This window comes from Gadus morhua, chromosome 4, assembly GCF_902167405.1.
Source record: "Gadus morhua chromosome 4, gadMor3.0, whole genome shotgun sequence".
Classification (NCBI taxonomy): domain Eukaryota; kingdom Metazoa; phylum Chordata; class Actinopteri; order Gadiformes; family Gadidae; genus Gadus; species Gadus morhua.
Genome location: NC_044051.1, coordinates 12,709,509 through 12,734,479, shown reverse-complemented (window position 1 = coordinate 12,734,479; position 24,971 = coordinate 12,709,509). Strand labels below are relative to the sequence as shown.

At 44.5% G+C, this 24,971-nt stretch overlaps 2 protein-coding genes and 1 long non-coding RNA gene across 5 annotated transcripts in view; 2 read left to right on the top strand and 1 right to left on the bottom strand.

The window, feature by feature from the left end:
- Positions 1-383: 383 nt before the first annotated feature.
- On the bottom strand, positions 384-12,447 carry fbxw5 (F-box and WD repeat domain containing 5). Its single transcript, XM_030355555.1, has 11 exons — positions 12,338-12,447; positions 11,366-11,561; positions 10,535-10,692; positions 9,932-10,115; positions 9,167-9,315; positions 7,732-8,076; positions 6,938-7,121; positions 6,314-6,461; positions 5,148-5,360; positions 4,259-4,591; positions 384-1,067 (listed from the first exon to the last, which is right to left on the bottom strand). The coding sequence occupies exons 2-11, from the start codon at positions 11,550-11,552 to the stop codon at positions 1,058-1,060; spliced, it is 1,911 nt and encodes a 636-aa protein (XP_030211415.1). The 5' UTR covers positions 11,553-11,561; positions 12,338-12,447; the 3' UTR covers positions 384-1,057.
- Positions 12,448-13,032: 585 nt separating this feature from the next.
- Positions 13,033-14,299, top strand: LOC115543023 (uncharacterized). The gene is made up of 3 exons (XR_003976651.1): positions 13,033-13,175; positions 13,494-13,604; positions 13,919-14,299. It is a non-coding gene; the product is annotated as an uncharacterized LOC115543023 (long non-coding RNA).
- Positions 14,300-14,719: 420 nt separating this feature from the next.
- Positions 14,720-24,971, top strand: part of ric1 (RIC1 homolog, RAB6A GEF complex partner 1) — a 44,241-nt gene continuing 33,989 nt past the window's right edge. For all 3 annotated transcript variants that reach the window (XM_030353329.1, XM_030353330.1, XM_030353328.1), the window contains exons 1-2: positions 14,720-15,360; positions 20,419-20,526. In XM_030353329.1, the coding sequence (XP_030209189.1) occupies positions 15,220-15,360; positions 20,419-20,526 (249 nt within the window). In that variant the 5' untranslated portion in view covers positions 14,720-15,219. The remainder of the gene's footprint in view (positions 15,361-20,418; positions 20,527-24,971) is intronic.

Genomic DNA, 24,971 nt, shown 5'->3' with positions numbered 1-24,971 from the left:
CTTTGTACTTTTTTGCTGAAAAATGTTTCCTTTGTTCAAAAATGTTTCCTTTGTTCATCTCAACTGATAGATACAATCATGTACAGTAATGACTGCGCATTGGGGCATTATCCCACTGCTTTTAATACAAACACGGGGGCTTGCTTTTATGAAACTTTTTTTTGATGGTCACAATTGGGTGTAGAAAATCCCAGGCAGACCGTTACCACTGCAGATAAGAATGTTTGTCATTCCTACCTTTGACAATGTAAGGTCACAGACTAAAAAGTGATGAAGTGACCATGCAACCGAGACTAAGTAAGCATGAGCTGTAATGGTAATGATGTTAGCCATCAGGTGGTTGCCGTTTATTTTATTATTTCACAGCAATTTAAACGCACACATTTCGCAAACTCGGGCTGTTTATTTAAAATGGTCAACAAAAACAAAAAAAAAGCAGATCTGATGGATGAAAAACAAACCCTTAAATGAGAATTCCACACAAAAACAAACACACTGATAAAAATCAAATCACATTCAACACTTGTCCAGGTCCGAGGTGGAAGGCAGTGAGGAGCAGATGAATGACTCGACCGGCCGCTCAGAGCACTGCATCATGACTGAGGTCAATGCTTAGAGGGGGCCCTAGTTGCTCATGCAAGGGACATTGGTTCCCCTGGGCATAAGGACACACTGGTGGTCCGGTTGCATTAAGTGGGGAGAACAGACAGGCTGAGGGAGAGGTTGAGATGTCACTGAAGACCTCTGCTGTCGGGGTCAGCACAGCCCCTGAGGGCCTTGTGCCGTACAGGCCTGGCGCCCTGTGAGAGGACTTCCACCTTGGCTACAGTGAATGTAGGCGATCCATTGGCTTGGCACTCAGGTGTGAGCAGGTGGACTGGTCCAAACTGTAGGCCCTCCCATTGCAGTCTTGTCTTTGTTCTGGGTCCAGAGCTATGGTCACTTGACCCCACCTTAGTCCTCTATGTCCTTTTTGCTCCTCTGATGGCCCTCCTGTACTGCTCATGATTCAGCATGATGCTGGTTGGTGGAGGAAGGACATAACCATTGATGGATGTTAAATGGTTCTAAAAATGTGAAAGAAATATCAAAATAAAAAGTCATGCATTCATGCACATGGTGACTATGGAAAAAATATAAAATACTATTCGCCCCCATTACAGATTAACCCAGAGGACTTTGCCGTCTTCATTGATTAAGGTCTTCTTAGTGCTAAACCTCAATGACTTTTACTCCATACAAGCCAAAGTGCAGTTCCTGTGGTCAATTTCAAGTACTATTCCATTTTAAATATTTTGACATGATACGATTTGGTTTCATATTAGTTCCAAACTCAATTTAAATTGAGCCGTGATCCACAACGGGGCATTGAGGCTGTGTTCCATTTCTAATGGGTATTAACAAGAAACGATACAAATATGGCTGTCGGTACCTGGCAATAAAAACAACATGGGAGATGTTCACATGCAAAAGTAAAACACACGATTTGCCAAAATACATCCTTAGAAAAGGAAAATGTAGATGTTTGCAAAAGAAAAACGCCCAATATATTGCTATAGGAGTTGACCTCGAGAAGAGAACATCCGATGAATGCGGGCCAACATGAAACCCAGTACCCTTCTCAGTACTGGGCTGAATGGGTACTGAAGGATGACACATCTCAAGGAGGATACGCATCACTTGGAGCCAAACCTTGGTGTGGCTGATTTTGTTCAGACTTAAGGAATTCCGCGGATGATGAAGCGTGATGCTATTTGACTCACTGTGAACTCTTGTTGAACTTAACCACTCATTTATTTCGGTTATTTCACTTCAGTTCTTAGTAAACGTTAAGCTATGCATATATGGACCTTCTCCAACTGACGTCTTTCATTGAAGGCAAAAGTGAAGCAACCACAATGTAGTCATGTTCGTACAAACTTCTGTTGAGAAAGAATCGGTTAAGGGCTAAAAACCTCAGAATATGCCACTGATGTTGAAAGCTTGAGAACATTGGTATTGGGAAAGACTTCTTGCCTTAAGCAAATTCCATCCATAAAATAACTTATTTTCGATGAAAAGGGATTTAGTGGGTTACATAGTAGTGCTATGGATTGATCCTGGTCCAAATCCCTTCTGAATTAATGTGAATCCATCTGGCCAGGCTTCACGTAAGGCATATGTGGCCGAACACCAAATACAGTGGTTTTGACCTATCTGCATCCATCTCTGAGGTACTATGGGATCTACGTGATGGACAGATGCTTCATCCATCCACAAAGTAGTATTTCTTTGAAGGTTTCTGCCTTCTTCCAAACAGTTTCCAAGGACGACTTTACATATGTTTCTGTGTAACAAACCATCATGTAGGGCTAACAGGATAAGTTGTAAATATGGACTCCAATTTCCCTCCATCATTTAAACACGTGCTATTGCATCAGTTACAAGTTATAGGCCATTAGCGTTAGGCCATTATGGGTTGTTAGGGTTAGGCCATTATAGGTTACCAGGGATAGGGTTAGGCCATTATGGGTTACCAGGGTTAGGGTTAGGCCATTATGGGTTACCAGGGTTAGGGTTAGGCCATTATGGGTTACCAGGGTTAGGGTTAGGCCATTATGGGTTACCAGGGTTAGGCCGTCATTGGTTACCAGGGATAGAGTTAGGGTTAGGTCATTATGGGTTACCAGGGTTAGAGTTAGGCCATTATGGGTTACCAGGGATAGTGGATCAAACATTCTGGCTACACCGCCAAAAAGACTGTAGCAAACGGGAGTGGCTTGTGCAACAGGGCGAAAGCCTGAAAATCCATATAGCCCCGCCCCTCTGTGTCTGACAGTGAGAAAGCATTTTTTGAAATTTGATAGTGGGCAGGGCTTAGCAGAGTAGCTTCCCTTAAAGGGGCAAGCTCCTCACTTAAGCAGTGAATACCAAAAGCTTTCCTCATAAATAATTGATTCTCTATTCACTATATAAGGCAACAAGCTCACGCTCCAACTATTACACTTCTGTTTAATTTATAAAGGAAATTTGATCTATATAATAGCTGCAAAGCCATGGGGGACTTTAAGGGAAAGTATGAAAGGCTTCAAAAGGGCTTTCAAGTCTTCAAAGGATACAAATGCGCCAAGACTCGGCCATGATGACATGAATGGACCCAATCAGTCCTATACAACATTATGGGGCAGGAGTGTTTTAGCAATATAGTGCAAGTCAGCATCTGTTTGGATGTATTGAAACATATATGGCTAGCCGTAATATGGTTAACTGAATCATTTATCTCAAACCGTAATATACAAGTCCCAACAAAAAAGTAATGAATTTTTTTTTTAATCTATTTACCATTTATCAGACACTTGTATCCAAAGCAACTTGTAGTGATGCAGATATGTTGGAGGGGCATCTCGTTCATTCCCCTGCGCACTCGGGGGGATTGAACCCAGAACCTTTGAGCTGGGGGCCGACGCCGCAACACTGTCTTTTGATCTCATGTGAGTAACCTTCACAAATAAAACCCACTGCAAACTCTACCATATGAGTGATCCATCATCTATCGTTGGGCTGTATAAACGTTGGAAAGTGACACAGGAGATAAGAAGCAGACCGCAATGACGAACGTCCGCCTCTCACAGCCGCTCTGTTACATTTTAGACCCGCTCAGTTACGGCCTGCACAGTGAAAATGTGTCACACAATTTATTTGTTATTAATATTGATTTAATGTCAAACCGTTGTTTTTTTTTTAACAAATCTTCAGTTACTGCACTTTGCCTTTTAATGGCAGGATATGAAAGCCACTAACACATTATTATTAACACATTTAGCATATTCCTATGATATATATATATAGATATATATATATAGCTATAATGTCTGGGAAACCCCTCATCATGGGTCAGTTCAGCAGAAGCGTTCTGCTTGTGGCTACAAAAAAGCTCATTCTGGGCGTCTTTCAGCATTGAAATTAGTGTTCCATTTCAGTCGTCCCATAGAAGAAAAAAAATCGACAAAGTCTATGGCCGTTCAAACGTAAGATTGCATCAGCGCCCCCTTGTGTCCGCCTCAAGTCACATCCAGTGTCTCAGTGGACGAAACGGGCCAAAATACTGCTCTAGGACGGGAGTGCACGGTTCGAGGTATAAAATCATACATTCAGTCCCCATATATTATAGATATATCTATATATAGATATGGCTACAGATATATCTATAGGTATATATACCTGGCGTGTATGTATAGCCCCCTTAGAACACCTTAAGGCGCTAAAGTCTCTCCCTCACCCGTCTCTCTCCTCCTCCTCCTGCTCCTCTACTGCTGGGGTGGGGGTGGCGGCGGCGGCGGCGGTGGTGGTGCTCCTTGTGGAGGTGGCGGGGGTCTTGTAGCGGGTGAACCAGGAGGGCAGCAGGTTGCGGCGGGGGCCGGGGGTCCGAGCCAGGCGCACCATGCGCGGCGAGCGCCACACCTTGATGGTGGAGTCGTCGCTGGCCGACAGTAGCAGCTCCTGGTCGGCGGGGCTGAAGGCCACGCAGTTCACCACGTCCTGGTGGGCCAGCCGCGCCAGGCAGATGTTGTAGTGGCGGTCCCAGATGTAGCCGTGCTTGTCCTCCGCACCGCTGCAATGTGGGCGGGGAATCGGAATCAGAGAGAGATTTATAGACAACATTTCTCGGCCCAAATAGGGGTTTCCTGATCCACCCGTCTCAGCAAGATTATGTAGAACCCCAAAGAGGCGTGAAAGTATTTCTTGAAACGATTTTAAATGCAACTCTGCGTCATTTACTTATTGCAGGATAGTCGATATTGCAAATGATATGTCGATTATTAACTTGGTCGGAAAATGGGTATTCGTTTTTTTTGGACCAAAGAGAAGACAAAATGAGCATGACTAACTATCGCTAGCATTGCCTAGCTTAGCATTTGAACATCCCGCAGCCCCCCGCTTGCTAGTTCTCGTTACCAGCCATCGGTCAACTGCAGCGTAGGACTTCCGCTACTTGCTTGTTAACAGTTCCATTTGGTAATTGACAAGGCCAACATTGAGAATAATGACTTCCCCAGGTGCTGTGTTTATTGGATATGAAACTGGATGTCACAAGTAGGAAGTATGCAAGCATGTCGTTGCCTGTGGCGCGTTGTATGCCGTAGAAGCGTAGCGGCGGCCTTGCTGACCTGGCGACAAAGTCCCGGCTGACGTCCAGGAAGATGAAGAAGCACTCGTCGTTGGGCGTGTAGGCCTTGTGCGAGCGCAGGATCATCTTCTCCTCCCTCAGGTTCTTCAGGTCGATGACGTGCAGGTCGATCTCCTCCGCGATGGGCGGGGGGCACATGGGGTCCGAGATGACGCAGCCGGCCGGCCACGCCCTGCTGTTCACGTACAGATACCTGGTGCCAGGTAGACGGCAGAATGAAGATTTTAAAGAAGACGTTTTTGCATTTTATGCTCTATAACAGTGAGCTAGAGAGGAAGGTATGGAAGAATGAGGGGAGGACATGCAGCAAAGGATCACGGGTAGGATCCGAACCCGGGTCACTGGGATCAGGACTGAGCCTATATGGTGGTAAGTGCTCTACTCAGACAGAATGAAGCAACAGAGGTTGCCATTCAGGAGGAAATGGATTAGTGATGTACTTGCACTATAATGGGAATGGAAATCCGGAGGAGATATCTGTGAAGGTTGAAGTCTCCTCTGGATTTGTATTTCCACCCGAGAGTAATTACACCCCTATCAGCCTTCGCCGGCTGAACCTGTTCTGCTCGGGACTCAGTGTCTTTCTTTTGATACTTTTGACTAAAATGCATGAAGTTGTTAAACGGGGGGAACATCTCTGTAAAACGCTAGCGTTCTGCTACTTCCTCACAAAAAATGCTTGAGTGGTGTTTTTCCATCGACTGCACCCCAGCTTGCGAGCGCGCCGTGGGAACGACAACGCCCCTGGCACAGGCTCCTTGTATGAACCAATGTGTTGACTTTGTGTCGATGTGTACAACTTAAATCCCCTTTTCGTAACCTACTGGGTGTTTCTCTTGATTAAATAAGGGCTTAGTTGCTCTTTAAATAAATAGGCCCGAGCACAAAGAAGCTGCCTGCTACTTGTATTTGAATCAGCAGCGATAACTAGCTTTGTGTCATCATTGTGAGTCAGCAGTGCCTATTGGGTCACCTCTCGATGCACACAATCAAATACTTCTTCCATCTGCCTACTCATCTTCTGCCCCTATGACCCGGAGACGGCTCAACCATATGTTTAATTACGTTATACTATCTTTGTATTCAATAAGCATGTGACTCATGCTGCATCTGCAGCCTCCAGAGACAGAAGGGCCCTCGCTCCACCTGTGGTCTGGCGAGAGGCCCATGCCGATGATGTGTCCGTGGATGTCGATCACGTGGTCCAGAGAGTCGAAGAACTCTTCTGAGCTGCGCTCCCCGCCCAGCACGGGCCCGCTGGTGCTCATCTGGTCGGGCATGATGCGCTTGATGCCTGGGAGGGACGGAGGGAGGCACGCCGTTAACCAAGGAGGAGGAACTATGCAACGGGTACAGACTGTGGAAAGGTAAATACAAAAATACATCAACCCTGCCTCCGTGTGAACTCACTGCCACTCAGTTTGGTGCAAGAACAACCTGCTAGAATGACTAAATTGGGATTTTTAATTGACCCATGTTAATGTTGTTGCTTTCATTTTTTCATTAAGAACCTAAAAAATTTAGCTTTTCTTTTGACAACATTACGGTCAACATTTACCATATCTCAATGTATAGGTGTATACACTATGACCGGCTTTAAAGGTGACATATTATACCATCAGGTGTGAGTGTGATTAGCCGTTACAAGCAGTGGCGGTATAATAACATGTCTCCTTTAACAAAAGGCGATATGCCTACAGAACCACCATGCCCTGCTCAGGGTAGATGTAGTATACGCGTCATGCGATCCAGTCTGTTTTAGGGCGGTACCTATCTGGTGCGGGGAGTACGTCAGGCTCCCGGTGGTGAACAGCAGGTAGGTCTTGTCCTCCCCCTCCCCGGGGGCCGAGGCGGTGATGAGGGAGGGGTCGGGCGTCTTGGTGTAGGCGCGGCCCATCATCCGGGCCACCGTGGCCTCGGCCTCCAGCTCGGCGGAGCCGGCCCCCCGACAGCGCTGGGCGACCCGGGGGAACAGAGAGCGGCCGGGGTTAAGACGGCGGGGCGACACGGTACGAGGCCCTCTGGACCTGGGTCCCAACGAGTGAGAGGACAACTAACCGGGGGCTGTTTCGGTATTTTAAAGCAGTACACTGTTTGTACAGCAGATGGCGCCACTGTTTGGTTGACTAGTACTGTCTGGCCTGGTAAAGCCGGAGTAGAAGCTTTAACCCAAGTGTCTTGTTGTCATTTCCTGTAGATCATTGTAAAGTAGCACTGGATATTTTTATTTTTTGAACTGTTCTATGTGGTGCATTTAGTTATTTTTTTACAAAGAACATTACCTTTGTACATTGTATTACCCAATAAAAAAAATAAATATAATGCTTCGACACTTATTACTTCTAAAACTCTGTATTCAGACGCGGTCAGGTTTTTCGGTTGGATACTTCTAGCTAACTCCGGCCAGTTCCTTCAAAAGCTGCCTACCCCAGCTTAAAGTCTGCAATTCATCTTGACAAAACCAGTCCCCGTACCCGGCCATACGGGACTCGGTATCCCAGGACTCGATGTTGCAACAACTGCGTGATAATAACATCGGTGCGATGTGACCATTTATGACCCACCTGCAGCACCTCCAGGCCCGAGGACGTGGGCTGAGGCAGCCGCGGCGTGGCGGGACCCTGACGCCTCAGGCGCTCCTCCTCCTCCTCCTCCTCTTCCTCCCCGCTGCCGTCCTCCTCGCTGTCGGTGCCGCCCAGGTCAAAGTGCAGCGTCTGGTGCGGCCCGCTTCTCGGGGCGCGGGCCCGGCTCTGGGCCCGCGCCAGGGACTGCGCCTCGTAGTCCAGCAGCAGGTCCGGGTTGTCGTGGCGACGCGAGTGGGCCACCATGACGGTGCGCACCGTGCTGGCGTTGACGTTCTGGATCTGGAAGAGACGCTTCACCACGTTGACGTTCTCCGACTCGATGTCCTGGGGGATGAAGGAGGGGAACTGGCTGATCACACTGCCAGGCATGGTTCAGGATCGCTAGGAGAGGAATGTTCCCCTTTTAGTTGGATTCGTCATTGGATGTCGTTTCAATCGTGTAATGAAAATGACACTCAAAATGATATTCTGTTGAAACAAGTGAGCTCAATTATCGTCAATATATGTAGAATACATATATACTGTACAACCAATACATAACAACAAATAGACCGGGGATGTTTGTGCCCCATGCTGAATAGCGCCATTATGTCAATACTGTTTAATAAAACAAGCCATAGTGGTTCATAAACCTATAGGTCCCTTATAGGAGGAAAGAAAGGGGTTGTGTCTGGGGGGGCCCTTGGGCCTCAGACACACCGCTTTCTTGGAAAGATGAAAGCTACTGAGGACTTGGCTCTTGAGGGGTAATGTCCTGCTCCTTTAACGACTTCCACAAATGCCATTCGAATAAGCAACCACTTGCACACACATCGGCTTTCCATGCGGTCTAACAGTGTTTATCTCCTAGGTGGTGAATCCTAAATGAAGAGTTGACCATGTATCACAACACAAGGATCCCCTTGAAGGAACTATCAGTCAAACATTCAGACTAATGCAAAGGTAAAATAGGTCCAGTCGTGTCGCTGAAATAAGATATAAACTAATGACAGGTTTCACCCAAAACTAGGGGTGGACGGTACAAACGGAACAGAAAGAAACCGGTATGAACTCAGTGTTGTTGAAACTAAAATGGGATGATTCCCAAACATTTACTGGACGGCCCGACGGCTGGAGTTTCCCCGCTTTAGCCAGATTTAGCCATAATGAAATAATGAATTCCCTCCGGGAACACCCCGCCCTCCCACATCAAAACCCAGATGAAAGTGGAATGTAAAGCAGCATAGGACTACGTTGGCGGTGTGGTAGCAGCGGATTTAGGTCGAATTTCTTTTCGTTTTCTTTCTTCAAGTTATTAGTTATCGGATATTCAAAATATATTTATGCTCTGAACAACAGAGATCTGACGCGGGGAACTAAAGACGCGGCCATTAAAACTGACATTCGATATGTGTAAATTGGTGGAGGCAAAAACCTGGAAGGCTTTGTTGAGCCAGAACACGGAGCAGGAGGTGATGTTGCCGATCCAGTGCAGGTTCCCAGAGATCAGGTGGCTCTCGTTGAGCCAGCATCCGAACACGTCGTAGGGCTTGTTCCGCACGCGCGACAGCAGCGTGTAGTTGTCTGTGGTGATGATGGTGTGATTTGGTGGGATTGATGGGATGACAAGGCCAGCCAACACCCACACACACACACACACACACACACACACACACACACACACACACACACACACACACACACACACACACACACACACACACACGTACGTTACATAAAGCCCTGTATAACTACAACCCAGTCAAATCTTAACAATGATTGAAAACAGAAATCGCCAGGTAAAGAAAAACATGTTTTGAAAATGGTGTAATACAAATTATGTTTGTTGGAGTAAAATCACGTCTCGTTCAATCCTGTTAGATACAGGTTGATGATCAGGTTCTTATGTTGCCATCAAAACACTACACACATTGGATTACGACTAAAATGCATCATAACAAGCATAACTATACTTAAACAAATTATTTTAGAATTAAGAGAAAACCCACATGATCACATAAAAAGCGATGAACTGGTCTGCATTCTACTGTGACAAGCGTGTGTGATCGTGGTGTTGTGCGTGCACGTAGGTATTTTGATGAGTGTGTGGTGATGTGGTGTGGTGAAATGTGTGCATTGTAATGTGTGTACGTACTGTGATGTGTGTGTTTCTATTGTGACGCGCGTGCACATGTCCCACCTAGACTGATGACGGCGATCTCCCCAGAGGAGGACTGGTGCGGTCCCAGGTAGACCCCAGACACTAGCAGCAGGCTGTCGTCAGCGTTGAACTGGGAGAACTGGGTGTACGCCCAGTTGAAATGGAGCATACTGGAGCTGTGCACCAGGGAAATGATGCCATCGGGTCGCTCCGTGTCCCATAGCTGGACGTGAGAGGAAGAAAAAGGGAAATACATTTGTTTTACTTTTACTCTATTAATGGATGTGAGAGGGTCATAACCCAACAGCAGAACATTTAAAAAGGAATCGTAACTCAGAAGTACCACACGTAAAGTGGTATATTTTACCGGCTGGAATATTTTTAACCTTTCTTGGTTAAAAATAACATTTCACGGACCATTTGGGAGAAACATTTGAATCCAAAACCACTGACAAGTGAGGCTGAGAACAGCATTAGTAAACAGTATACATTCAAAATGGGAAAAATCTACAATAACTCCCAAGAGCTGCATGACCCAGTTTCTATAAACAACAACAGGACAGAGTGCAGCGTCGTCTCTTTCATCGTTAGCGTTTGAAGTGGTAAGCACAACTCAGCAGAGTGCGTACTACTCTAACGCACCTTGATGGTGCAGTCCTTGGAGCAGGAGGAGAAGCGGTGGCCCCTGTGGGAGAAGGCCAGGTGCAGGACCTGGTCGTGGTGCTCCGTCAGGGTCTGCACCTCCTCACAGGGGATGCAGTCGTACAGGCGCTTGAACTCCCTGTACCAAGACACGGAGGCTACGAGCGTGCGCGCACACACGCACACGCACACACACACACACACACAGCTGAATGATCGTGTGACATCATGACAGCAAGGTTGATGGTCGCTGATCGTTGGATTCCTTGCTCATGGAATTTGTGATGTAAAAGATCTACTTCTTAAAACGTAATGGTTTTGTTGCTAAACTTAAAATACCGGTCCGGGTGATCAAACCAGTCATGATAAGCCCCCTGTTTTCACTAAAACATCAGTTACTAATATAATTTCATATCCCTTCATTGTGCAGATTCTGCCTGAGAGCATTTGGCCCAAAGGCACCTGCCACATATGTAAACAATGGCAATCAAGAACATGGGTCTTTGTGATAAGACATTTTGTAAGACATATGTATAGCGCATCACTGTGATTGGGTCCAGAAACAAGGTACTGACAGACGCACATTGATTCCAAACCACAAAAGTGCTATTGCAACTGTTTAAATTTGTGGCTGACACACTCAAACAAAACAATCTGCACCAGTATCCACTCCAAGAGATTCCACTCCATGACACTGGTGGTGTCGAATGTTTTGTTGCTTGTAATGGCTCATCAACATCATCACACCTGGTGGTAAATTAAAACAGGAGCCCCTTTAAGAGGTCAGAAGAATTAAAGGCCAAAGTGACTTCACTGAGAGGACTGAGGTACCTGGGTGTCGAGGCACTGTGCGGGGGATGCGGTAGTAGCTGTAGAACAGCTCTCTCCACAGGAACTCATCTCGGGAGACAGCCAGCCACTGTCTACAGGTAAGGCCAGCACTCAGCACAGCATCGTGGGGTAAATGGAGGAAGATCTCCAGCACCAGGCTGTCTGGCAGGGCTGGGCCACACTCCATGCTGACATCCTACGAATAAAACGTAGCGTTTAACTTTGTACAGAGTTTTAGTGTATGCGTCATGGCAGGGAACGTTTATATCGTAAACTGACGCTGATGAAATGGGGCTCTGTGCAAACAAAAAGCACCAACCCCTTTCCCTGCTAATGACATTAGCATTGAGCCGGACAGCTGGTTGACCCCCTAGATTTCTTAGCTGCAAGCTTTATTTTTCGTTAGTACCCATCATGTCCAGTCTACCGTGATCCCGAATGGGTCTCCATATATTCAAAACAACAAATCGAAGCATGCCGAAACACTGAATCGATCATTAGGGGAGGACCGCTTTTTGCAGTCAAGGTTGTGAAAACAACCAATGTTCATGTAGATTTGTTCTATTAATATATTTCTTTCCCATAAACTAGTAGCGTTCTTGACATGTCAAGCAAGCTCTCCCTAAGTTCACCCATTTCTGCTTAAATTAACTTTAATCTACATAAATGTGGCCAATCAAGAACACCATTTAGCATGTTGCACTATCAGGGCATGCAACACAATGAGATACACAGTAATAACAGAGCGTTACAACTTGGGCTAAGGTGTACATCTTGTCTCGCCAACTAGCTTGAAAAAGAGCTAGAGCTAACTGGCTAACAGAAGAATTGGCAGCTTCTTAAGATTTATTTTTCTGCTTGGGACTTTAATGACAACGGTATTCGGAAACATCAATTCATCATTGGCACGTTGTATTCATATAGCACATGAACCATAGTATTTATTTATTATATAATGGAACTGTGACCAACCTGCTTGTCCGAAGTATGTTGCCGAGAAAACAGTGCGTTACGGGTTAGCTACTTGAGATGGCCAAACGACCAGACCCGAGCAAGTGATGCCAGAGCCCCTTGGATCACCCCCACCCCTTCAATACTTAATATTATATACAGTTAGGATTTTAACTGTCAGGGATTTAAAACCACGTAGTTTAAAAAGTATCATACGGAAATGTTTTTAAAATGGTAAGATATTTTTTTAGCATCTCTAAGATATTTATAATAACCCTCAACTATTTGTTACGTTATTCAAATTGGAGGCATGTAGGCATGGAAACTAATAATAGTATTACATAAATCGAACGTTTTTGGTTTGCTCTAAGTTTTTATGATTGTATATAGATTTTAATGTATTCTAAGCAGAACAATTGTTGAACGCTGCATGCAGCACTCGCCTAAATAGTTGCAGTCTGATAGATTAGCCATTTTATTTGACTAAAATAAAAAAAAAATGTCAAAAGATTTTCTTGTGGAGCAGGTTGTTAAACAAATGTGTCTAGAAGTTCAGATTATAAAACACACATGTCTATATAGCAAGGTTTTTTTTAGCACGAAATAATGCATATCATTTTGTCAAAGGTGTCAACTAAACATACGTCACAAGCGGGCACGGCCGTGGCGTCACGCCCATAAGTGCCCGTACGTGCATGTCTGGTGTATACCTGGTGTATACGAAGCGTTCAGACATTTGCATTGTGTAGCCTACCCTCTAACCACATTCTTACCACTTATCTCATGGACATTATTTGACAGTAGTCCAACCTATACGAAAATAACTGAAGTTAAATTATGGCGTGACTAATTGAAAGTGGTATGTATATTTTAAGAAGCCTATATTCAATCATATTATATTATATCAATATGAGAGCAAATATCATGGTTAATCAATAAGCTATGGAAAATAAACACTGTTATAAGAATGTAAGAATATAATTGCATACACTCTAAGAGGAAACTCAAAATAGAAAAAGGTTAAGATGTACCGCTGAAACCGTAAACCTAGGGGTTGTACATGGTTACATGTTGTAGTATCTAGTATCACCCTGCTCTTGCGAGAAGAAGATACAACGATCTCTACAAAATACAGAAATCTCATGAGTAATTTCAATTGGTTAAACTTTCCTTCTAGCTCTGTGCTTTGTCTGTGAAGATGTCTCGTTAGAAGACTGCTGTGAAATATGCTGTTGCGACTGCTCAAAGGAGAGGTCCGCCACCAGAGGCCAACAATACAAGCCCCAAAGTAAAGCCTTACTGTTTTTATTATATCGTTTCACTGATATAATCCAATGCACGTTTGTACTGCCCAGTAGCCTACTTTAATATTAACCATGTGTAAATTTAACATGAATGAAGTATAATTTATGTAGTTGTGATTTTTTGGGATAAAGTTGTATTATGTTGTGATTGTATTCATGTTATTTCCTGTCTTTGTATGTTTGTATCATTGTCTTATTGTGTGCTGCTGTCCTCCTAACTAAATGGGTAAACTAACTATCTAATTTAATCTATTCGAGACAAATTATTTTCTTATACTTTCTTTGTTTCCCCTACTAGGTGAAAAGGTTTGGACGGTCCAGAACAATGAAACACCAACTGTTCAACAACCTCTTCCAAGGAGCCCTCCCTAACTCTGACCACCACACGTTCACTAGTGGTCTGCCGAATGTTGTTCTGCTACTTCCTGCTGTTTTTTTGTACCTGTGATAATGATGACCTGTCTGAAAAGCTTCCTTTGGGAGCGGGGATATTGTCTGATGTCTTACATGTATATAAAGGACCGCAGGAAATACTGTTGAATTACATTACAAATAAGATAAAATAGGATAGTACTTTAAACCCAGATGGAAAATAAATAATGGGATAGTAATATTGGTTTGAGGATTATATGCAATGAAGAAATATGTAATTATGAAATAAAATGATTTGATTATCAAATATTACATTTCATGTATCTTTCATGTATCAGCTTCAAGGTTCATAGTGACAGTCCTTTGCGTTAAAGCAATAAATGGGTTACTTGCTCGAAGTTATGTATATTTTTTAACAATGATTACCCAATTTCAGTATCCTTTTTTTAATAGTAAATAATCATCACATAGAGACATTATAACCTAATCTAATAGAGTAATCAAATAAGTACAGATCTCCTCTGACTGATATATGAAGTGCAAAATGTCAGTGGTTTGAGATTATTTGTTTGATGGTTTGGGTTTTTTAACAATTTCACACACCTCTTCACCACACCAACGTTGTCGAAAGTGGCACACCCTGACCACCAGATGTCATTGACAAGCCACGAAATGACGTCAGACATCAACATCTCGTTCGACGCAAACTTCTCCGTGATAGCCAATCAGATTCTAGTGAGACATACTTGGTAAAGATGGCGTCTGCGAGAGAAAATGAAGAGTGGACTGAAGGCTTTACCATTATTAAAGACAAGCATTATCGTTTCAGAGACCATACGAATTGATTTGTCAGTAGGAAATACGTTTCATCTGGCTGCTCTCGATATTTGGACATTGTTTTATTCATTAGCGTTCGGGCGCAGACGTCCGCAGCTTTGTTTTCGATTGGAGACAGCCCGGGGTTTGGACAGCTCACCAGCTTCAAGTTGGCAAGCGCGAATGTTAGCCTGGATAGCATTTTGCTCTGCTGGCTTGGATCTGTATCGGTGTCCATGGAACCATAGCAGGACCCCTGTCGACAACGGACCATACACCGTCCGCCAAAGTCGTTCTCGTACCAGCCGCCGTTGATGAACCACACGGATTAAAATCGTTGTCTGGAAATAGAGGCCATTGATCTGTCATTGCGACACTGTTTTCAGCGTCGTGGCAGAGTGACTGGCCGACATGTATTTTCTAACCGGCTGGCCCCGGAGGCTACTTTGTCCGCTTAAAAGTGAAGAGGAACCCTTCTACATCCAGCCCAGCACGCAGAGGTTTTACTTTGCGGTTTTGTCGGAGACTCAACTCAGCATCTGGTTTAGCCGGGTAAGCAATTGCAGTAAAACGACTGTAGTGCTGACTTTCTGTCATAAAAACACAACGAGGGACTTGTTGTTTACAGTCAAACATTTCGGGGGTACCAATGTTTACAATAGAGCCCTCGCACTTTACATTCATACTTGCATGGTCATCCATGGTCAGCCATGGACATTCTTCGTTGTATGGCGACAACCTATTCAAATAGGCTATACTATCGATACTATGAATGTAGCGGTTTCCTGGTCAGTAAACTTCGTATAGCCCAGTTTGACCTAGCTTTGCTCTTGGGGTCTTAATTTTATCCCTTTTTTTAACATAGATAAAAACAAAAGGTATTGGTGAAAACCCCCATGTAAACATAAGATCGTATTTTAGGCCTACAGGATTTCCATGACCGCAGAATGTCGTTGCTCTGTGCATCTGAGAATTGCATTCCAACCATTGCGATTGATCAGAAGATCTGATTTGGGAAATGTCAACAATCAAGTGAAAGAGTCTCAAAGTTCGTTGAGCGGTATAGGGAGGGTTTAGCATTTAAGCCTACGTTTTTCTATTTTCATGGAGCTTTCGAGGTATTTTCTCGTAATGGTTGGACATGCGTTAGGTAGAGCATACCAGTACTCCACAGTATTTATCTGTGATGAGCATATTGGCGAGGCCTGGGGAAATTACGCCATTTCTAAATGTGGACCATGGTCCACATTTAAATATGGCATGATTTCCTTTTTTCGGCCAACCCCCCCAACCACCTTTGTAAGATATTCACATATCCGACCTGGAGGTTGAAGTCTTTATGGTGCTATAACCCTCATTGCTCTTATACTATTGTATTACGCACACAATGGATAGGGGTCATTGTTTATTTACACACGCACGCAGGAAGTGCCCCTGGTTTGCTTACTCTAGTCTTTCTCTATGGGAGTCTAGTCTGCCAGTGAACCAAGTTGGGGAGCAGTCGTAAGATTCCTCACATGAGTGTGGATTGGAAACAGTTCCCTTCCCTTCCTCGGGGCCAGGACCTCTTCACATCTGTTACATCCATGATGTTACGTCAGCTCAGCTCAAACGAAGTCCACACCATTGGAATGTCTACATTTGTTTGACCTGCTGTGGCCCTGTCTCTACCTGCAGCTCTACAATATGTTGAAGCTGCATGTTCAAGGCAATGGCTATTATATGTCATTGGCTATAGATTCTGAAACAATTGACTTGTGTGTCACACAATACCGTGGGTCATTGTATTTAAATGTAATAAATGACCAAGCCCAGACTGCTTCCATTTCGAAATGGAAACCAGTAGAATTCATTCTGTTTTTCTTTTGCTCCTACTTCTGATTGTGTGATTGTTGATGTTTTTCGACCAGCATAGCTAGAGTTGAATTCAACTCCTGAGACCAGATAGTACCATTTTGAAAAGGACCAATGTTTGGTCTATTAAATATGTTATTTAGAATTCCAGGAATAGTTCTATCTTATGTTTCCCTATTATTGGCCTCCCAAGTCAATATGTATGACCCTGTCAATCTCCATTAGAGCTTTGTTTAATTAGATGGTACCTTTTAGGAGTTGGCAAGCATCGAAAACAAGTTTTCACAATACAAAATGACAAAACTATTCAATTACTCTAGCAGAAACCAATGCTTGGATAATAATCCTTCTAAGTATGTTGCACGTGCAGTTACAGTTCATAACTCCAGGATACTGGCAATTGATAACCTGACTGACTCCAAACCATCACCTGGGCTGCTAATATAGCATGCGTTTGCATTGCTTTTCATTCGCGCTTCACAAAGTTTATCATTCGACATTTACACCTCTGTCTTGTCATCTTCGTCATCCCTATGGCCTGACTTGCCCCAATCCGGGTCGTCTTTTTAAGGCACCACAGTTTATCCGTGCAACACCATGGCTTTGCATCGGCTATGCCTCCATCTCCTGTGTGTGTGTGTGTGTGTGTGTGTGTGTGTGTGTGTGTGTGTGTGTGTGTGTGTGTGTGTGTGTGTGTGTGTGTGTGTGTGTGTGTGTGTTAGAGAGAGACACTGGACATGTCTAGGAACAGTAGGACAGTGTTTGGGTGAGTTGTTATGTGGGATTATGATCCAAGTAAGTGTGTGTGTGTGTGTTTATGCAAGAGCGTGTGGATCTGCAAGATTAAGTGTGTATGAAAGTGTGAGTGCATGCAATAGTGTGTCCTCATGAGCAACAGCGCTCGGGTAATCCTTAGTTCCCACAGGACTTCTTGTGTTACTGTGTGTGGATGTAGTGGAGACGGTGAGCGTGGGAAGTATAAGTGGGTGGGTGGGCACAGGTTGGAGTCCTCCACACTGTACTTCTGCTCTGTATGTATCAGCTCCTGAGGGCTTGCTGTTTGCAGAAAGGTAGCTCAACCTCCTTGTTGTTCCATCACTGGCTCTCAGAACAAGCTCCCTTCTGTCCGCAGGACACAAGTGTGGAAAACCTTCAGTAATTACTTGTTGTTGGGCGGATTTTGTATGATGGGTCTGGTGTTTGATTTCTCCGTCCTGCGTAGAATATGAGCACTCGCCCTTTCACCAATCTCAGGATTGTTACATATTGTCCAAACCGAGTCTGCCTCTATCAGGCCTCTACTTTGAGGAACCTCGCATTGAATTGGTCCACTCCCGTAGAACAGTGTTGAATATTCTTGAGGTCAATGTGGCCGTTTACAGATCATCAGAAAAAATACATTATCTCTTGTCTTCTCTGCGTGATATGAGTTGATCACTGTCAAAAGCAAGCATCCAAAATGGCATATTGCATCCTGAAAGCATAGGCATTTACAGCTTGTGTATTTTGAAGTAGCCTCAGCCTACACAGTCATTGCCACGGAATGAAATTCTGGCAAGATGTATATTGGTTTTCTTTAGTTTAAACCAAGGCATCCTGGGCTGGCAGATCTGTTAAAGTTGTGGCTATTTACTAGATGGACAATACAGCAGACCCGGCCAAACCGTTTTTGGGGTTTAATTTGATTTGAAATGTTCTGGGAAAGCAAATTATATTGGCCTCTCAATTTTAACAACACCATGCAAGTTATAAAAAAATAACCGCCATCATGCAAAAACTCTTACTCTACTCTTAGTTAGTTTTTGCCTCAGGCCCTTTTTTTTTTTTATAGGGCCCGAAGCAGTTCCGGCCTCTTACAGAATAGAGAAAGAAGCACACGTTTAGATTATTCCAGAGACCTAGAAAATGCAGCATTGTTCAGCTAACGAGGCATTTTTTATTGCCCCAGTTTGCCACGTGCCCTCCATCGAGTGTCTCCGGTAATCGACTTAATTAACCAAGGTATTTGTGTATAGTCAGGGCCCATCACCAATACCCATGAATTAAATTTACCATATATCTTTGCTACACCACCATGAATTTAGCCACATTATGAGTGCTGCTAATGATTTATTCAAACTATGTGAATGCGCCCCTCCCCCCCCCCCCCGCTAGAGTTTGCATTCATTATATTTCAATCAAGCTTGTTGCGTTTTTGCATGGACTGCTTCAAATCAGATTCCGTCATGCAGAATGGATGAAGAGACTCCCTTCTCATTTAGAGAGGAAGACGTCTTTTCTTTCGGTCGCACGATTTTCGAGGGAGCTCAACTCGCATCACGAGTTCACAGCAGTTTTTCTTTGGCACTTTAAAGTTTTAATGTTGTGGAAGGAACACCAACGGCTACAATTACTGAGTGCTTGGTCTCTAATTACAGTGGTAGGAGGTTGTGTGTGTTGCCCTTTGATTGATTGCATTACTGCCCTACCTCTGCAGTAAAGACCTAAAGGGAAGGTTGCAAACAACGCTTGTTTTTGAAAGGATTTTGAAATTTTATTTTAGAAATAGAGAAGCAGGGAAATGGGATTAACATTTTCGTTATGAATGCAACATGACTTGATGCAAATTCAGTGAAGTCGGTCGGTTTGACATTGATACAGCATAGGTTTCTTCGAATTGAGAGGATAAACAACGCTGAAACAAATCCAAACAGTGCTCATCACAAGTTGGATCTTTAATGATATGCTTATGCCCATGGGGTGACCAGTGGGTTGGGGAGTCCTCTCTAGGTATCTAATCTAGTCAGAGACTTGTTCGATGGAATTGCAGCTAACCATCGTATAAAGTTGATTCAGATGTGTGCGGCATACAGGTTAGGAATATGATATGCTTGTCAGTAGGTTGGTCATTCCCTCCCCGTCAGGGAGGTTTATCGTTTTGCAAACTTGATGGTTGAGGAAATCATTCAGCATATCTCCTAGGCACTGGGGAAATTCTGCACATGAATGTTGAACCAGCATAGACAGAATAAGAGTCATCATTAGTGGAGAGAAATACATATGCTTCCTCTGGCTTTGTTTTGCTAAGACCTGTTTTTTTCCTCCGAAAGTAACTATGTTAAAATTTTCAACTGGTTTTCTTTAATCTATCTCCGTAAATCGACTGAACTATTAGGACCGGCATTGTTCTTATTAGGTCTAGAAATAGGGACAGGACAGTCAAGTAACCTCACGTTCTTGAGATTATATCGTCTGAATGGATTTTTTATCTCTGGTAGACTTTAGCTGTTTCCAGTGTTTGTCAGCCAACATTTGTCTACTGTTTACCCTTGAGCTTGCACAGTGGGGCTTAATGGTTGGCAGTCTCAAACAGAAGCACATGAAACATGTAATAGAGTGCGGTTTTTCTCTTCCACTTTTTTCAGCATCGGCCAGGTGTAAACAAAACACGCCAGCAGGATTCCTTATTTGCATTGACTAGTGCACAATCTTGATTGTTATCATCAGGAAAACAATGCAGGATTTGAATAAAGTGCTTGGTATTGGCAGAAGTCCTGATTGATCTATCCATGCTGTGAATCCTCATCCTCATCATCTTCACCGCAATATATAGAATGTGCTATCTTTTCAATCCACCGTCAAGTATTTATTTCATCAGCGATGTAGACTGTAAGGGAAATAGTTCATTTCTGGAGAAGGCCTTTACAATGCCACTGAGCGGCGGTACCATGGTGTATCATTAACCCATACCCTCCTCTTCTTCCTCCTCCTCCACAGCCCAGTGTCCTGATTGTCAGCTACATCGAGTCGGCCAAAGCGGCAGCCCAGTTTGGCTCCTACCAGTGTGCAGAATGGAAACCAGATGACTCCATGATAGCTGTGGCGGTGAGTGCACGGCTCCTCTGAACACGCACACAGCGCTCCACTTGGCGTGCCCCCATCGCTCACTCACACAGAGGAAGACGGAGACACACTACCCTTATCTCCTTTGTTTCGAGCCCCCCCCCCCCGTCTTTCAGCTGCGTGTGTGTGTGTGTGTGTGTGTGTGTGTGTGTGTGTGTGTGTGTGTGTGTGTGTGTGTGTGTGTGTGTGTGTGTGTGTGTGTGTGTGTGTGTGTGTGTGTGTGTGTGTGTGTGTGTGTGTGTGTGTGTGTGCGCGTGCGTGCGCGTGTGCCCCGAAAAAGGGCTAAGCCAGCTAGTTTTGTTGGCTTTCGCTCCATCCTCCTGACTGATTCGTTATATCAATGCCCCATTTGCAGAGCTAAGATCAAGTATTAGCAAGTCACCACGCCCTCCGTTTAATTATTCAGTGTACATCGAATGGTCTTTGAACAGCGGTCCCTTTTATCAGATGGCCGCCAGATAGAACTAAAGCCTGGTTATCTTTGTAAGTCCATAAACCATGTCAGCATTTAATAAAGCCCAGGAGTTCAAATTAGACGGAATAAATTGCGAACTGCATTTCAAACGGATACAGAGAGCAGTATTATGTATGTATTATCTTTTGTCCTGTTCCCGCTTGCTTCAACAGGGACAGAAAGTTTTGCGTGGTTAGTTGAGTTGAGCTATGAATGCCTCTATTACAGGCCCACGTTTGGAGCATAGATTCCAACTACCAAAACTCAACTCAGTGGGGAAAAACGCAACGAAAGAAAGGACAGTGCAACAGAGGAAATTACCTTCAAGTAGGCCAAGGAGTGGGTTGTGTGCATAAACCTTCACTTCACTCTTTCACACTATTTCTATGTCAGTGGAAAGGTTCAGGAAATGTTCTTGCAAACCCACGTTACGGAATTGGACCGAAACATTTGAGGTCCAGAGGAACAGCTGATCTGAATGCAATGCTTCATACGTGCAATCTCATTTTCAAGCCAACCGAACATCGCAGCCCGGTCTCAATCCTAAGCTCGACGCATTTAAAATGCAACTGGAGCGAACGACTCCCAATCGACACCTCAGAAATATCAACCAGCAACACCTTGCCCTCACAAAACCAAAGCCGTGGCCCGGAGAGCTGTGAAATGTTGAATGTGGTGATTTATTGTACCCTGTCTGCTCTATTTACTGTCACCTGCGACGTAAACGTATGTTTAGCCGGCCCGCTCGTCGTCTGTAGAGCGTGTCGGAGGTCAGTGCCGCCATGCCTCTCGATAGAAACGACGCGTAACGCTCACCTTGAATCAGTAATGGCAACAAGAGACTTTCCTGGTGCAACACGCTGCCAGCAGATACCTTAAACTCGATGGGGTCGCAGATGAGAACAGCAAGCACACGATTGCTTTGAACTGTTGATTTTGAAGGCTCATGGACCAAACGTACTGCGTTTAATTTATGAATAGAACTTAGGCTTAGTTAGGCTTTTTGGCAGCCGCATCCCTGCTGGCTTGGAAGAAAATAAATAGCATCTATTGTTCTAGCAGAGCCTTGTTGTGGGAATTGATGTCCTTGTCTCTTCTGCTTGGGGAGGTTTATAGCATGATAAAGTTTACTCGGGTAGTGTAACTGATTCATATCTCACAGAAAGTTGGGATATACAAATCCTCATGAGCAACAAGCAGCACTGCGCTCAAATACCGAGGCAACCCTGGAAGTTCACCTCCCTTTCTCTATTGGGCAGAAATCAGGCTTGTGCTGTTTCTCGCTCTTTTCATGTTTCTGCATTACTTGAGCACATACAGGTCAATTGGATTTTTCATACTGACAATTCCCCCATACAGGACTGCTTACCATACATTTGAATTCAGTGGGAAAGTTGTATCCATCGTAGTTGTAAAAGTGTTTCTCAAGCCCTGCTTTTGTTGATATGTGTGACAAATACTCCTACAACTATATGTACACCTATTTAACCAATAAACATCTGGATTTGCGGTCAACAAATAGCAGTTCAAATAACTCCGAAAACGGAAACCAGTGATTATCATGACATGATATCCACTAAGGGGCAATTCAAATTCTGTATAGACCCAGGTTTAGTTTTGTATGGCTCAGCGGGCCCCAGAGGCTGAGGGTCAACTGATTTTGTCACCCTGCACAAATGGTGTTCTGACCGTGGTCTAGGACCTGAAAGATGGTGACGGGTGGAGAGCGCAGGCTGAGGGCAGCCTTCCACGGAGGTGATTTGTAAGGTCTTGATGTAATGTTGTCAGGATGACCGATGGCCTCAGCAGCGTGACCGAGGCTTGAGCGTTTGTCCCCAACCCAAGAGCTGAGCAGATGTTGTGGTGCAGCAAGGCAGCCCTAACGGGCAGAGTAACCTGGCTCTGTCCCGCTGGCAGCGCGTGTTTAACCGTAGAGTGAGCTGTGTACCCATGTGGCGAGACTAACCTATAAAAGTGAAACCCCCTGTGGAAAAGCATGGCTAGATGGTCCAATGAGAGAGAAAATAAATTGGTTTTTAGTTTATACTTTGAAGCTATTATCAGAGCCTGCCTAGAGGGCCAGGAAAGTGGTGATAGAACAGTCATCTGCTTTTTATTCCTGAATGATGGCTTGTTAGCGTGTTTACTTATTTATGCTGTGCTAACATACTTTACCCTCTGTATTAACACTGTCAAAGGAATTCTATTCATATTGAGGAATTTCACAAACACAGTAAAAAACTTGCCTTTGATTTCCTTTGTCTCATTAGACATGTCTAGTTGCAATTGACAAAGTTAAGTGAGAAGTTTCCCCGTGTTTGGATGTTACAATAGTTCATTATGGCAGGTTGTGTAGTCAGCTGGTGCGTCTGAACGTTGACCTCTTTCTCATAAGGAAGTCGGCTGGCTGTGGCTGTTCTATACAAGGACCGGATTACAGTCAGAGAACCTAATCCAGCAACCTCGGCTGTTCTGCGTAGAAAACGGGAAGTTATATTTCGAACCCCTGACTTTGATTTAATAAGCAAGTTAGGGGTAGCAGTTTAAATGTAAACGTTGTCCCCTTTCCCCAAGTATTTATACTTGCTCTACATTGTATAGGCTAGTTGCCGTGACGACGAAAAGCAGCACACCGTACCTGAGCTAACGATTTCTGATGAACGCTCTGAGCCACGAACATGAGATCCAGGTCACAAATTAGACGGGATTATCTTCTAGGTATCTCTCTTGTGCACATGTCACTCAACCCACCTCTTATGCCACACCACCGGTGTGCCAATAAGGCGGGAAATATGAACCTCGGGTTTCCATCGACTGTTGCCATGACTACGGTCACTAGGGTTCCACATCTAGTTAGGAGGTTATATTCCTTCTGCTTGTGTGTGTGCGTGTGTGTGTTTTGGTGTGGGTGTTTTGCCGTTTTTGTGCGTTGTAAATGTCATTGGGTGACGGATCACATACTGCGAGGGATAATGTATAAAAGACAGACTGTAGCGCACGAGGGAGGATGAAGATGTGAGGGCATTCCAGACAAAACAGCCCGATATCTCATCAGTTTTGTCATGCCTGCATCTGTTATTTATTTCTTCCAACTAGAAAACCCCATTAGCAAGACTATCCTGTTTCAGTGTGTGAACCCTGATGAATTAACGATACCAAGCCAAAACAAAAGCTTAAAGATTATTCATTATGTAGTCATTCTGATCCCTCTATTCGCTAAAGAATGCCTGCAAAGCCTGTACCCCAATATAGTATCAAAAGAGTAACGCTGCAAAATAAGGCCCGTTTGGGGTTTAACAATGCCAATGCGAGCCGATTATAGGGGTTGATTTTAGATTTGTGGAAAAAGCTTTAATACATGCAGACAGTCAGATCAGGTTCCAGCCCCCCCCCTCTCTCATCTCTCCATGAGGAGCCGGTGTCTCGCCAAGTGGCCCAGTCAGCAGATCTCTCAGAGGCCCTCTGAAGTCAATGTGATCCTCAACACTCTCGTCAGCCAACCAGCCCAGACCCGCATCAGGGGGGGTGCATCAAAACATACCACACATAGGCGGTAGCAGTTTCCCTCGAAACGCAGTCCATTGTGTGTGTGTGTGTGTGTGTGTGTGTGTGTGTGTGTGTGTGTGTGTGTGTGTGTGTGTGTGTGTGTGTGTGTGTGTGTGTGTGTGTGTGCGTTCGCACTTGCGGGCGCTTTTGCACAGTGTTATGAGAGCAGCTAGACACAAGCAGCAAGTGCTTTTATCAAGTGCATCAAACGACAGCACATCCAAGGGAATGGCAGCCATCTCTTGTGAAGGCGCCCGCTGTGTTCATTCCCATTGGGGAAGAAAGACGCAGCGGCCTGTGAATCCCAAAACAAGGCTGGTTGTCCTTGAGCTCGCCACAACAAGGCACAGACCCCCCTCTCCGGTCACCAGAGTGTGTACCTTTCCCCAAGGGCACAGCTAGCCCAGTAATGAGGGCAGACCAACTG